Source organism: Taudactylus pleione, unplaced genomic scaffold (genome assembly GCF_031769625.1).
Source record: "Taudactylus pleione unplaced genomic scaffold, aTauple2 ptg000046l, whole genome shotgun sequence".
NCBI classification, from domain to species: domain Eukaryota; kingdom Metazoa; phylum Chordata; class Amphibia; order Anura; family Myobatrachidae; genus Taudactylus; species Taudactylus pleione.
The window spans coordinates 13,635,558-13,652,033 of NW_028284448.1; the positions used below are offsets into that span (position 1 = coordinate 13,635,558).

The 16,476-nt window shown below is 42.6% G+C and overlaps 1 protein-coding gene across 1 annotated transcript in view; it reads right to left on the reverse strand.

The window, feature by feature from the left end:
- Positions 1-15,175, reverse strand: part of LAMA4 (laminin subunit alpha 4) — a 163,967-nt gene extending 148,792 nt beyond the window's left edge. The window contains exons 1-2 of the mRNA XM_088460491.1: positions 14,645-15,175; positions 280-381 (exon numbers count right to left, since the gene is read on the reverse strand). Coding sequence (XP_088316617.1) covers positions 280-381; positions 14,645-14,845 — 303 coding nt within the window. The 5' untranslated portion in view covers positions 14,846-15,175. The remainder of the gene's footprint in view (positions 1-279; positions 382-14,644) is intronic.
- Between the last annotated feature and the right edge of the window lie 1,301 nt (positions 15,176-16,476).

Below are 16,476 nucleotides of genomic sequence, written 5' to 3' on the forward strand. Positions count from 1 at the left end.
TATATATTATCCAATAAGTATATTATCTCTGCTGTACTAACAAAATAGTAACAAATATATTGATAAAACTAATTTTAAAATAGTACAATTAAATGCATGAAAGATGAATACTGAAGGATTGCATGTATGATGTGTTCAATAGGATAGGTCTGGTCACCATATGCTAATAAACACATGCAGCATTTTATATGGTTTTCATATTTCTTATTCATAAACACATATGTTTACAGTATTGTAACAAACAACTGTAAAATGGAAATAAATAAAAACTGATCTTACCATACAGGACCCAGAACCATCCAGACATGTGTGTGCGTTTCCATTGCATGCACACGGCAAACATTCTCCAGAGACCGAATAGTAGAATCCTGGTTGACATCTCTGCACAAATAAACACACATGGCATGCTTAGTAATACAATATATCTTTAAGACTTTTTTTTTTAACTTCTTATTATTAAGTTTCCTTAGTTTTCAAATGTGTAGACTCTGAAAATGCTCTGAAGATCTTTTTATTTTTGGATCACCTACGTGAGATCTGCTTTGTAATGTGAAGATTAATAACCCTTTAATACTAAAAACATGAAGGGGTATTATTCATTTTGATTCTACTTATATAGTGCGCTCCATGATCAGAATCACAATTGTGTAGTTAGCTGTAAGGCAAAAACATATACAGTCATTTTAGGGCACAAAGACAAAGAATGCTGCCCACTGGCTTTTAGTGTCATGGGAATTGTTTTTAACACTGGGCTTGAAGGAGCAACTCTGCCTTCCAAATATGGGATCAGATACTAAGTATTTTGAGAGGGTGTTGGCATTTCTGTCTACACAGCCAGCAAGAAGAATAATCATGTAAATGAACTATGTTTCATGCTAGGATGATTCCCTGGATTTATTGCACTCTGGGCCTGAGGACAGAGTTGCTATCGCAGCTGCTAATATGGTAGCAGCTGTGATAGCACTAATATGGTAATGCAGCAGGAGGCGTCAGGTTATACTGTACTTGCCTACTTGCCCGGAATCTGTGGGAAGCTCAGGATTTTTCAGGTAGCCACCCGCACCCCCGGAAGAGTAGGCACTTCTCCAGCATCCCGCCCACTTCCTAGTGAAGTGTGCAGAAGGGGGATAATTTTACCGGGAGTCTACGGTCTGTCACTAGGGGGAGGGGCCTAAAGATGCAAGTGGTCTGGCCCCGCCCCCCATCACTGCCTAACTGCAGCTCCTCTCTTGGCTTCTCCCAGGGAGGACAGATCAAAATTCAGTAAGTATGCATTACCGATCGGAGCTGAGTCCTAGAACACAGCATTAGATCATTTGCGATACCATTAGCCGGCTGAGTGTCTCCATTTAAAAATCTGGTGGAAGGCCCAGTGATGCTTATCTCCACTGCTTCATGTATTAGAGGAAGTGCATTTATTGCAGCTGCCTGCTGGGGATAGAACTGAGTATTTTTTGTAGGGGAGAGTTAGCAATTGTGATAAGTGCATAGTAATTTGGAAAATAATCCTGCTGCTTTGTGTCTGGGCTGAATGTCTGTATCAAGCACTTCTGGCCAACATAAACCCATGACCAAAATTCAGTGTTACTTCAATCCTTACCTTATATCGGAGTCCAAAGCCTAGACCTAATATTAGCTCAACAAGCACAAGCCTCAGTCCAAATGTACAGATACTGTATGTACAATAAACCAACCTTAGCATTACAACAGCTCTGATTTCCCCCCTCCCACTGGGGATCCGATCAAAATCAAGACTTTCGGGATGCCGGCACTTAGAATGCCGGTGCCGGATTCCCGACACCTTGCAGAATCCTGGTGCCAGCATCCCGACCACCAGCATCCCGACAGTAAGTACTGAAGCTAGGTCGAGGGTTAGGGTTTAGGCACTAGGGGGAGAGTTAGGGTTATGCACTAAGGGTGGAGGGTTAGGGGTAGGGTGCAGGGAGGGAGAGGTTAGGCTTAGGCACTAGGAGGAGATTAGGGTTAGGCACTAGGGAGGGAGGGGTAGGGAGAGGGGAAGGGTTAGGATACTGACCAACAAATTTCATTATCCTAATCCTATCGGGATGCTGACGTCGGGATTCTGACCGCCAGGATCCCGAGTGCCGTCATCCCATACCCAAACCCCATCTCCCTAACTTTGAATGATAACATAATTTGTACTAGTGGAAATGTTATCAAAGTTTCGGAAGAGGAGACTCATGTGATTCCAAAATTTCTTGTTTAGGGAGTATTCGTATTGGAATCGCCATAAAAATACAATGTTTTCAAAACTATTGTAATACATTATTTTACATTAATAAATTGATTTGGTCTATGGCCAGAGACCACTAAAGCCTTAGAGGCACTGAATGCTTGTTATGTTTCCATTTGAGATACATGGAAAACGTTTTAGTAGCTCTTTTCAGAGCAACGCCTGCTGTCAGTAGACAGACATGTTGTGGGCTGAAGCAATGTGCAGCAGAATGCAGCCCCAATTCATGGAACTAATGTCTCATGAATATTGGTCATGAAGTGCCTTTAGCAAGATGACACGCTCCTAGTGAACTATTATCAGGAGCAGAGGCGTCTTCTACCCTCTTCACATAGGGGGGCTGCCTGTGCTGCAGTTCGACTATGGACTTAGAGCCTGAGGTGTCAGTCCTGGCACCTGTGCAATGGATCTGGCAGGTGCACAAACACCATTGGGACCGGTGGCAGTGCATGTGCACAACCACTGGCTTGTAGGAACTACATCGGCAGCCCCTAGAAGCCGGGTAGGGCTCATGGTAAGACAGAGAAGTGGCTTCCTATTGGAAGCACTATCTTTGCTAATCGCAGCCCAGACTGGCAAATCCAGGGGGAGATAACACCTCTGATTGGGACTGCCTGTTCTGTGTGTGATTGGCAGGTAGTACTTCCAATGGCTCACTGGAGGTGGTGGATTTTACTGGGAGCCCCTACGTAAAATTCGCCACTGACCAGGAGTATTGTTTCAGCCAACAAAAAACAGTGTGGTACTCAGGGCCCTGGTACTGTTTAAATTAGAACATCAAACCTAAGCCTTCCATTCTGTAACAATACACACCTCGGACATGATTTAGTGTCGATGCTGCACGCATCTGCGTATACATCCCGATGGTTATTACTCTAAGCTGCAGAACGAATTTAGAGCTGGGGATTTCAGTGAGCATTCCTGGGAGGAACATAGGGATGGCTAGCCCGATGCGGGCATGTCACTGGAGTGTCACTATGACTGGCTGGGGGGGTTCTTAAATAGGGAGCACTTCTATTTCCGGGTTAAACATTATTTTTTGCTGTATTTAGGAAGTTTATCCCTATAAATAGACTATGGTCTGTAAAACTTTAAATTTAAAGTTTTCTCTTATCTTTCTGAAATGGGAATTGTGCTACAATGTAGCAACTACTTAAGGACCTGACCTCAAAGATTGTGTGTGACTTTGTTATAAATAAATAGAAGTCATTTCTCCATATATAGTGAGACAGACATTCATCTTGGAAGTCTTTTGTGCTCTCGCTGTAGCACTGAAGGTGTGGAATGTGGTGCTGAGAGGTTTATCTGTAGGACAGCTGAGTTAATGGCTACATTAGTTACATTATACAGTATACTGTGAAACAGGCAGCACCTTGTTCAACTCCATTTTCTTTTGAAAATGGCTGTTTATGAAAAGGTTGTCAGAAAGCTACATACAGTACATACTAAACAATTATATATCTCGCCCTCCCTCATATGGCATGAATCTGATGTTAATTACTGCATAGTTAAGGATTTAAGGATCAGATCACAGAGATATTCAGGTGCTGACTCCTAGTAAGATGCTTTAGCGTCTTTTGCTGTAGCTGCTACTGTGACTTTATGCTAATGCTAATATCAGCCATTTCTCTGATGTACAGCCTTGCTTCTGAATGCGGAAGAGCTGGGACTCCTACTTTGAGCTGCTGCTGTCACAACCATCAGATGCGCAATCGGGACTTGCACCACCTTAATGCTAAATCCAGAATCTCCGTCAGTGAATGGCCTCCAATATAAGTGATAGAGCATACCTTAACTCCGAAACCACTCCAGCGACATACCCCATAATGCGTCCATAAAATGGAAGCTCTGATCTTCGTTATTGTCCCAAACACGAAGCAGCCGCCAATCCTGGTAACATTCACCTACCTCCTCCCTTAATGAAGGTATACGGTTAGAAAGCCGGCGGTCGAAATGCTGGCTTCCCAAAAGCGTAATCCCGGCAATGGATTTAACATGTGTTAATCCCGACGCTGGAACACCGACCCCGCCATCCCAATCGTTCGTGACAAGTAAGTAGAACACTTAGCCTGGGGATGGGGGGGTTATGTTTAGGGACCCACAGGGGGATTTAGGGTTAGGCACCCCCCCGGGGAAGGTTAGGGTTAGGCTAGGGAAAAGGGGAGTTAGGGTTAGGCACTAGGGGGGGAGGTTAGGGTTAGGCATCCCCCCGGGTGGGTTAGGTTTAGGGTGCGGGAAGGGGGGGTTAGGTTTAGGTACCCCTGGGGGGAGGTTAGGGATAGGCACTAGGGGGGCAGGTTAGGGTTAGGCACCCCTAAAGGAGGGTTAGGGTTAGGGGGGGAAAGGGTTAGGAATAGTTAAAATACTCACCCTGTCGGGATCTTCACTGTTCTGTCTTCCGGCGTTGGTACTACATCCACCGGGTTTAGGTCCGGCGGCATGTCATACCGATTCCCTTAATGACAAGTGGGGGAAAATCATAAATTGGAAAGTGATAAACTACCAGGCACTCAGCTCCTGTCATGTTACAGGCTGAGTTTGAAAAAGTTAGGAGCTAACTGGTTGGTAGTTTATCACTTTCCAATTTATCACTTTCTAGAGCTTACTACATCTACCCCTGGGTGACACCGCGTAAAGTGCAGAATCAATGGGTTTTCCGTTAAACCACAGTGGGTGCCTTTTCTCGCTGACTTTTCCCTGCAGCTTCTGAAGCTGCAAGGACAAGTCCACTTCTGGGTTTTAATGTGTGCGGTAAACCCAGCTGATTGAATTGGCTCACGGCTAATTGGATTCCCCTAAAAGACGAATTTACGGAGGAATGGCAAAAGTAGCTGGTACCTGTAATAAACGGGGCTGTGATATGCGGCAATAAGAAATGACAAGGGAAACTTTGTACTATTAATAAATCTAACCATTGCATACTTACCTACTTTTGAAAAAGCATTTCAATGAGATTGTGAAAACAACACCTATGAGCGCGGCTGTAAAGTGGGCGTGTACTGCTACATCTGAGAGGTGTGTCATAAAATTGACTTAAGGGGCCTATCCATTGGCAGATGTATTTCTGAAGAGATGATATCCCTTGAAAATTCCGGTGGCTGTGCTGAACGATATCTGTCATGTACATGATAGATTTTGGCAAACGACGAACGATGAATGATATCGCATTACATCATTCATGGAGTGGATTTTTTCCTCTGCAGCGCTCTGTAGCTGCTGCTAATATCTTTCGTCGTTCGACGTTCGTCAGTTACCGCATGTAAACTGCACAACATTGCTAATATCGTAAAGCATCCTGAAGGACGTGAAACGTTGGAAGACATAGCAGAGCAGTGTGCAACTCCAAGCAGGACTGTGAGAGCAGCAAGCCGCCGGCAAGTGACATCATCACCAGCCACTGTGGTATGCTCCAGTCGGATCCCCGCAGAGTATTCTGGACAGCAAAGGAGGAGAAGATCGCATGCTGCAAGAGTCCCAGAGTAACCCACAGGTAGGGTAGGTCAGGGACAGTAGCTAAAATATCTGGATCCCTCCTAATCATCTGGACATTGAATATAATTTACCTCCTGCTCTAACATTGTTTTTAAAAGAGTTTTAAACATTGGAGTCTCTTTTTACCTATCCTAATACCCTCTTCCCCTCCCTGCTTGTCTTGCTGGCGCATACTGTTTTTATTAATTAATTAATTTATTTATTTTTAAATATTTTTTTTAAAAAGCTTTTTTGTTTTTATGTTTAAAGCATTTTTTAATTTTTTTATATTTTTCTTATTTTATTTACTATTTTTAACATAGATCAATAGGAATTAGCTAACAATAGTACTTAGCGTTCAGTCATACAAACAAAAATAAACAGAAATAAACACCTTGCCATCTGGCACTAGCTATACAGAAGTGATCCTAGCTCACTAATAAACAAACTATAAGAAGGTTTTTCCAGGTTTAGTTTACCTGCTTTTTATCAACCTGATTCTCTCACAGAGACATGAAAGGCTGTCCTCTGCCCAGGCAGTGTCTCCCTGTAATCATCAGCCTCACAGCACTAAAAAACAGCCACACAGCTGAAAACCCTAATTAGCATACTGTGAAGCTAATAACCCAAAAAACTCCTAACACAAACACCTTCCTGAGGTTTCAAAAGACATAGGTCAGGAATCTAGGGCAAATATACCTGCCTTCCACTATGATACCAATGACCTTGTCACAATGGGTAAAAGCAAAGAGCTCTCTCAAGACCTTTGCAACCTTATTGTTGCAAAACATACTGATGGCATTGGTTACAGAAGGATTTCTAAACTTCTGAATGTTCCAGTGAACATTGTTGGGGGACATAATCCGGAAATTGAAAGAATATAATTTCACCATAAACTGACCACTACCAGGTGCTCCTTGCAAGATTTCTGACAAAGGAGTGAAAAAAATTATCAGAAGAGTTGTCCATGAGCCAAGGATCACTTGTGGATAGCTTCAGAAAGACCTGGAATTAGTAGGTACAATTGTTTCAAAGAAAACAATAAGCAAGGCACTCAACCGCCATGGCCTGTATGCACGCTCACCATGCAAGACTCCATTGCTGAAGAAAAAGCATGTTGAAGCTCATTTAAATTATGCTGCACAACATTTGGACAAGCCTGTGAAATACTGGGAGTATGTAGTCTGGTAAGATGATACCAAAATTGAACTCTTTTGATGCCATAATGCACACCATGTTTAGAGGAGAAATGGCACTGCACATCACCCCAAAAACACCATACCAACAGTGAAGTTTGGAGGTGGGAACATCATAGTGTCGGGCTGTTTTTCAGCATATGGTACTGGCATACTTCATGTGATTGAAGGAAGGATGAATGGAAAAATGTACCAAGACATTCTTGATAAAAATCTGCTGCCATCTACCAGGATGCTGAAGATGAAACAAGGGTGGACATTTCAGCAAGACAATGATCCCAACACACAGCCAAGGACACTCTCAATTGGTTTCAGAGAAAGAAAATAAAGCTGCTAGAATGGCCCAACCAATCACCTGACTTGAATCTAATTGAAAATCTATGGAAAGAACTAAAGATCAGAGTCATAGAAGAGGCTCACAGAGCTTTCAAGATTTGAAGACTGTTTGTGTGGAAGAATGGGCCAAAATCACACCTGAGCAATGCATGCATGTGGGATCTCCCATATTTTGGATTGGATATAAATCCCTCTCTGTCTACTTCCTACTCCTCCTGAACCAGCTATGCCTTGGTGGGTTGGCTGAAAGTACTGCACAGATCATTATGATCTTTGGAGGCTTCGTTGTGTGTTAAACATAGCATAGTTTTTTTTTTTTTTAAATGTACCCTCTCCCCTAAATCCATAACCAGCTCTGTACCTCTCAGCCTGGTTTGGTGCTGGAATATAGGGGGGGAAATGGTGTGTGTTTCCCCACTATTTTCCAATAAACAGCAGTGGTGTCACTGCGGGTGTGGAACGCATCCGGGTATCACCGTCAGAGGAGGTGACACCAAAATGCCGGCACCTTCTCAGTGACAGGAGCTGGGTGCTGCTGTGTGACATTCTCCTGCAGCACTTGGCTCCTGTCAAAGAGGAGGAGCTGACAGTGCAGGCACTAGTCTTCGTGGGTAGCCCAGCATCTCCAGGATGGACATGGAGTAATGTGAAAGGGATTTCCTGTGAAGCCACACCCCCTTTATGTTAGGCCATGCCCCCTTTTCTATTGCACTTGACTCTGCCACGCTGGGGGATATGAAGTGCACACCGGGTATCACCAGACCTAGTGACGCCTCTGTTATACAGCACCAGTCTGAACCAGCTGCGGAGCTATGCAATAGCAGGGAGACACGCCACCCATCTGTCACCTCCTAGTCTCAATCGCAACTATGACATTGTTTACATGGACCCTGGAGGCACGGGCAGTGCGACTTAAACGCATGGAGAGCAGTAAAAAAAGATTGCTCAACTGTGTCTGTCTCAGAATCAGGCCGTAGTGGGGCCCACTAATGTGAGGCCCACTAATGTGAGGCCTGGGGGTAAATATACTAAAGTGAGAGTTTTTAGAAGTGAGTTTTAAAGTGCTGTTGCCCATACCAACCAATCAGATTCTACTTAACATTTAACTAGCACCTTCTAGAAGATAATAACTAGAATCGGATTGGTTGCTATGGGTAACATCACTTTTAAAACTCACTTCTAAAAACTCTCACTTTAGTAAATTTACCCCCTGGTGTCTACTTATGTCTTAAAGTGGTCCTGATCACATATGTTATTAGTTGTGCAGAAAAGGCTTTCTGTTATGTCTGACCTTTTAACATTCCTATTTACAGTTACAATGATCTGTTTTGAAAAAACACCATTCACATCAATTAGCTATAATCAGCCCAGCACCGGAAGCATATCATAGAAGGGAAATGGGAGCATATCATGTTCCCCATGAAATAGGTTATGTTGGCTGAATACATAACAGACACAGCAAACTAGGCAAGTACAACTTGTCATTTTTAATGTTTTTTAATGAATTGTGTTTAAATACAATGTGTTTCATTTGTATGGAGCAAGTAGCATTCAGAATGACACACTGCAGTGCAACACAAGTTAAATGGACTTGACACTGTAATTATACATGGTCTCATATGGCACAACGATTTCTATTTACCCTATTTGCTGACATTTAAAAAATAAATGTTAAATGCCTAATTTTAATGCAAGACGCTCTGGCTAATAATATTTGGACTTGGACATCACATACTGTACAATTTTACCTAACTGTAACTCCTGTAGGACGGCAACAAAAAAGCGGATGTTTTTTGTCCACATGTGTTATGTGAAATTAGGAACACATGGAATGAGGCCCTGTGCATGGAAGGCAGCGATGTGAGGCAGTAAATCCTTAGCTTGCTGTCCTGCCATTAATTGTGTGCACGTTGATTACTTGTATTCTGACAGCTGATTTTCATTAATATCTCCGTGAGAAACTGAAACACTTGAATCAAAAACATGTGTGGTTTAAATTTCCCCTTAACTTTAACTGTGCACTTTCAATCAAAGAAAACAGTATGACTAATCTCAGGGGCTCAGTTACCCAGCATAGGAAATAAAACACACTTGCCCTTGTGACCATAGCATTAGCTGGCTCATCATAGGGTAAATGAGATGATATAACAAATATGTAAACCCTGTATACAAGACAAATAGTGCAACACCCTCAAACATACAGAGCCTGATTCAGAGTTGCGAGCAAACCGCCTGCGGACAGATCTACGATTTGCTTTGCAAACTGAGAATGTATCTGGGCCTGCATACGCCACTCAGAGCAATTGTGAGTGAATTGGGGTTGTAGGGATCTCAGTTGTATTTTCAGTTGCAGCTGAGTGGGTGTAACTCGGCCGAAACTGAGTGTTCGCACAGAGGATAAGTTTGCCCCAGGCGTGTTGTGAGTGTGTAGACGGAATTGCAGGCTATTAAGTTATGTGCGTGTACAGAGATATGTCCGACTTCAGAAGGATCTCTTGTGCCATAGATAGAGCTGATACAAATGTCTGTTAATGATGATTATGACGGCTACTTTTACCAGTGGATGGGTGATTGTGGTGTAGCTGTGTCTTAACTGGCCAATCCCTGAGTCACATTGTTTATATTATATTCCCGTTATGAGGTGAAAACATATTAGTTCGTCTAATGAGCATCAATGTAAGGGTCAGCATCCATTGGTTCATCTCATGTGCATCAATTTAAAGGTCAGCCTACTAACAGTTTAGGACCTTCTACAATTATTCATAAAAGAGCTGAATATCTTTATGACATTTGTAGAAGTGCACCCAAAAATGAGCTTTCCTGCAGTAGTACAACTGTAAGGCAGAGAATCAGAGTACAGTAAGAGATCCGATCTCTAGCACCTCTAATGTGCTAGAAAATTCAAATCCTTTACAGGGAAGAATAGAGCTGTGTGCTTCTCAGCTCTTCTATCTCTGCTGCTCTCCCAGATAGCTGTGGTATTTATGCTCACCACGTTTATATAGCTTTGAAGGGGCTGTGAGTTGAAGGTCCAATTATAAGCAACAATATCTGTAATATTGCAGAGATTGTGGGCTTAGTCAGACGTGGACACAGTGTCAATGTCGGATGTAAGCAGCTGATGTTTTCAGTCTGCGCATGTGTCTCCAAGTCTCACTGCACATGCGTCTTGATGGTTAAAACTGAAAGCCGCAGAATGAATTTGGACACAGAGAGAGGCAATTTCAGTAGGCATCCCTGGGTGGTAACAGGGGAGTGGCTAGCCAGAAGCGTGATTAGCAGTGATATCGGTGGCCATGTTCTTCAGACGGACATTCGATGCCTCCATAGTGCTGATGCAGTGTTTGATGGTGTGTCTGATGGTGCAACATATAGTGTGTCTATCGGGTCTATTTACTAAGCAGTGTTAGAAGACAGAGTGAAAAGTGATAAGGTGCCAGCCAATCAGCTGCCAACTGTCATCTCACAGGCTGTGTTTGAAAAATGACAGTTGGGAGCTGATTGGCTGGCACCTTATCACTTTTCACTCTGTCTCCTAACACTGCTTAGTAAGTAGACCCCTTAATATGCAAAACAGCAAATTAGCGCTGGATGTCTCTATACTCATTCCATCAGCTGTCGCGCTGTGTAAAAAGACACAGTGGCGGCTGCAATAGTGATTCTGGCCCTAAGGTTTCTGCTGCTTATATTAAAATATCAAAATGAACATATTCACCTACTTTTGTATAAATTGAGTATCAAACTCATACATCATCCATCCAGCTCCACCCCAGTACCTCCACCCGGCTCTACTGCACTCACCGCCTCATGACAGGATTCTTCATGCCGGTGGTGGGTGTTCAAGATCTTCGCAGCCAGCTTTCATGCTGCACATGCACAGTTTGAAGACAGACTGTGAAGAGTCCATGAAGACAGCAGCAGCAGGAGAAAAGTATCTCACTTCCGAAAATCTGGCTCCGCAGAAAGAGCAGCTTTTCGGAACTGATAGTTTAGGGTTAGAGGCGTGATGAATGCCTCTGAAAAAAACTTTGAACTTGCAGCGAGTTCAAAATATAATTATCACTAGTGATAATTATGTAATGATGAATAGAGCCCACAGTAACTAGTGTTTCCAGAAGCGTTTTCTTAGCATTGAGTACACTTCACGTCTTAGGGTCCTATTCTTCATCAGGGGCTGTATTAAGTATTCGCCTCACCATGGGGGATACTTAACATCAGAGCAATTCATCATTGAAAAGCAGCTGTCCCCGCGATTAGTAGCGCAGCTACAGAAGTAACTGTGTTACTTACCTGTCCCCGCGGTCGGCTTCTAAGCATGCGTGACCTGAGGTCACGCATACGCAAAGCCACTTGGGAGTCAGTGAGGAGGCAGTGGAGGATTCCGCTCGGATCCCTCTTCGCTTCCCCAGAACTCCTTCCCGTCGGAAGGAGCGGGACTATGAGAACAAGCGCCATCTGGCTTGTTCTCGTAGGCACATTCCGATAACTTTCAGTTTTTAGAGTTTGCTGAATATCAGGTGGACCTATTCGGACCCCTGATGATGAATAGCCCTGTAACCTAATTATGTGGAAACTGGCACCTCCGCATGGTTAACGGGCCATGTATCGTATGATAAGTAGGCCCCTTAATATCTGCACATATTACAGCACAGCTGGTAACATATGGTTTCACAAATTATTACAGAAGTATGTTTATTGTAGTATGTCATTTAATATCTACAATATGTTGAATATCCTGGACACAATGAGACAATAATCTGGGTATTGTTCTCATACTGCTAATTCCTTGCTTTAATACCATACTGAGTGGAAATCAACTTTGCAAGCAATGCTTGTCCTATTATCAGAAATACATGGTACATCTTCCATTCTGCATTGTCACATATATATATATATATATATATATATATATATGTAAGAGGCACACTTATACCCCTTTTACACCGGAGCTAAAACCCAGGTTTTTGAAGGGTTAACCCGGGCAGCTCCCTGGTGTAAAAGGGGAGAGAGTTGGATCGCCGGGTCGAGTGACCCGGCAATCCAACCCAGGTAACTAAGAGGGTTTAACACGGGCGTGCGCTGCTAGCCGGCCGATTGGTCCGGCTTCAGTGGCGCTTGGAGATGACGTCATCTCCAAGCGACCACTTTCACTCCGCAAAAGCCGGGTCTATGCAGACCCGACTGCGGCGTGAGCGGCGCTGACTCGGGAATATCCCGAGTCGGCGCCGGCAAAATTCCGGGTCTGATCTGGATAGGAACTTTGTTCCAACTCCGGGTCAGACCCGGAATTTAGGTGGAAAAGGGGTATTATTCATTCATTACTAGCTTTTATATACTGCTATGCATTGCAACATACTATGATCTTGAACTCTTGGGAATTTCTGACAATTCAATTATCCCTTTGTACAATACAGCACGTGATCTTCCCAATGCTTAAAGGTTATGAGATTCTCAGAACATAAAAATGTCCACTTGGACTCCTGCCTGTACGACTATCATCAAACACATCAGTATGAGACAATGTGTGAATTTTGCTTCTTCTTCTTTTATTATACTGTACATTATTACATGTGCGTGATATTTATGTAATCACACAAAGCAGTATGTAACAATCACTACTATGAATCTGAACAGGTTCAAAGGAAAACTTAATATTCATGGAAGCAAAAAAGTGTAGAATAACTCGTTAAGCAATCAATGGGACATGATCCATTCTGTATGAGTAATAAGCATTGATTACAATTGTATTAGAGATTTGGTTTTTACATTGCTGTATTACATTTATAAATGGTGCTTTGACAGTACGTATTGCCATGTGTACGCACTGGTATTTCACACTCACCAAATCAGACAGGGATAACATTTAACACCTACTTGGTAAGTATGTGCAACTGTTATTATAGTATTTCAAATAGTGTGCATCTATTTTTGTGTCTACAAATATCTCAGATATATGCAAATCATTCTCATGACTGCCAAGTGAGAGTTTGGTCTCCGAAGCAACATTTTCCCCCTCTCCCCCTGCTATATCTCCATTTTTTAGTTCTGCAATGGAATCCCATGTTTTGTAGGCTGAGGCAATCTTCCCTGTGACATATGTGCTGGGAATGCACACAGTTTAGGGAGTGTGACCTTATGGACCAATAGGGAGCTACAAGCTCATTGCTTTTGGTCCACATTGTCACCTGTCCTTATTTTGCTGCTGATTATTATGCCAGTTAGTTTGTGTGGGCACTTTACTGTAATCCAGTGCTGCACATATCTTGTATTAATGCTGCTGTCAGGGCATGGGTTTTGGAACCAGAAAGCTTGCCCCATCTTCCTTTGTTATCTATCTATCTATCTATCTATCTATCTATCTATCTATCTATCTATCTAAATACAGACAATATTTTATACTGTACAAATCTGATCTCTGCCCTTTTTTCCCAGACATTTTCATGTTTCTACAGTGTGTCACGTTTTTTCTAGCTTTTTCCTTAGAGAGGAGCAGGATACTATTTACACATACTGTGGGGCATTTGTTATTATGGTGTTGGTACTAAAAGTTAATAAATGACCCTTGTGGAGCTAGCACTTCTAAATCACACAGTGTGACGGCTGGCATTCTATTCTCCATGATGTCATGGTCCTGACCTGTAGCTCACACTTTGGGCGCAGATACTTTATTAAAGAAGTGAAGTTTTAAAGGTACAGTCCACTTATACCAAATATGTTTATATGTTATAGCTATTAACGTAATCACATAAAGCAGCATGTTACATTATTACCATGAAGCTGAACACAAAGAGATAATTTTCATAGACATGAAAGCTATGAATAACTTTAGTAATTGATGGAGAACATGCTGGTGTGTGTTAAATATTACAATGTTCTATTGTTAGCCATAATAGATGCTGCAAGGTGTAATTATTCATACACTATTAAAATACTCAAAAGCTCTGTAAAGCTATATAAATTGCAGATGTAATGAGAAATTGCCAGCAATAATATTACAGTCTTAATTGCCAATGATACATATCAAACTGCAGTTAGTAGAGCCATAACATCACTGTATTGAATACAATTCTATTTTTATAACTATGAATTAATTTTCTGTTAAGCTTGTAGTAACCACTGGTGTTTTCATATATTGTCCTTGACAGCTACAGTACTTATTGACCCAGTATATATTGCAGTTCAGCCCAGGCTTAGATGGTACAGTAGGAATAGCCCCAATACTGTATATATATTTTTTATATCTTATTTTATAAATCTTTTTAGTTTTTAAGTGAACACTGTTCCTGTTTAATATTTACAATAGAAACAATATTATATTACAGCTCCAATGAATTGAACATGATAAGACACCATACAGGGACCCATGATGGATAGAATGATTAGTTACCTGTGATACTGGAATCAGCCTGGTAGGAATGGATGGTCGCTGCACGACTATAGCATTGAAGTCCTGTATGTTGGTGGCAGACGTGCTACCTTCAGCTTCCAAGTGAATCGCGCTGCCTTCAAATGAAGCATTGCAAGGGTAAAGATTTCCCCCAAAAGCTATTAGCACAAACGCATACCACGGTAGGAAATTGTGAGCCATCCTTTTCTTGCATTCAGTAATATTTCCCCTTCTACAAAATGCAAGTCCAATTCTCAGTCAGACACACACCCTCTTCACTTCTAACATTTATAAAGTTGTGCTGTGATTTTACTGTCCAGATGTCAGGCAAAGAAGGGTGTCCACTGGCTAGCTGCCTTTTTACTCACATACAAAAAACCGTTCTCTGTTTTGGCCAATTAGTTGCTGTACTTTCACTGGAGTATAAATGAGTGTAGCTCAGTGAGGTCTCATACATCAGTGTGCACTGCTCCACAAGCCCCTAAGGCACCTTATCTTCTGTGTCAGGATACAGGATACAGACTGTACAGTGGTGTTCCACTCTCTGCTTTCCTATACTGCAATCAAGTTTACCTTCGATTTTAGACCCTCCCTCTGGAAGCACTATGAGCCTCCTACAGTATGATGATGAGGATATTACAGAACAGGATTCAGACATATCATGGCTCTGTGCTGCCTTATTAGTGACAGATAAAGTAGCCAGTCATGCACATATCACTGTAAGAGAAAGATTACAGTACATGGCATGGATTACCCCTATAAAACACAGGCTTCACAGAAATATTATGTACATGTTTCTTTACTGTATTATATATAATTAAAGGTTTGGTTAAAATCTCATTTGTAATTCCTAATTTTTTTTTATTGATATGTTATAAAGGCTGTGTATTAGCATTTGACTCACATTTCTGCTTCACTAGCTGTATACATAGATATCACATTTCTAGGATCTAGGAGCTGCCCATCCACTACTAGATGCGGGGGCGGCGGCACGATTACGACGCTGTCGTCTCCCACGGGGTGAACTGCATACACTGAATGTTCAGATGTTCAGTGTATGCAGATCAATCATCCCCGAACATGGCAACCTGACGGTGGTCGTCAGGTTGACCGTCATGTTCGGGCGATGATTGATTTTAAAAATGACCAGCGGGCACGCGCATCGCTGGTCATTTTTAACATTTTACTGCCCGATTTGCGGGCGATTACCAAGCGTTGGAGCGATAACGATGGTCGTTATCGCTCAATTGCTAGGTTTACTCACCTAGTGGATGGGCAGCAATTCTCTCCTGGAAGACCAGAAGAACGACCTACTATGGTTATGTTGACGTTATGTTGACAAGAACATTATAGACAATATTCTTGTCAGCACCATAATCCCGGCGCCACAATGTCGACAACGATAAAATGCTCATTAAAGCATTTTAAAGCTTTCAGCAGTATCACTGTAAGCAGGCTACTTTCAAAGTAAGTTTACAATGATACTGCAGACTCTGGGCCTGATTCAGAGCCGGACGCTCTGACCAGAGTGCTCGCTCTGAATCAGGGCCCTCCTACCTAAACTTGGAGCGGCCTCTTGGACGCTCGCATAGCTGTGGGAGCCGCCTCCGTCGTGTGCATGCGCACTTGGGCAACATCGACCCGCTTGCGAGCGCTCAGCGCTCACGAGCGGGTCTGAATCAGGCCCTCTGTGTACTCACATCTCTGTATACCTCACAATTCTAACTACACACCCACAACACACCCTAAGGGTACTAGGCCTTGGAGAGAGATAAAGTGGGCGGAGATAAAGTACCTCTAGGGGAGGTGAATGTCATCGGAGTAAGGTGCTA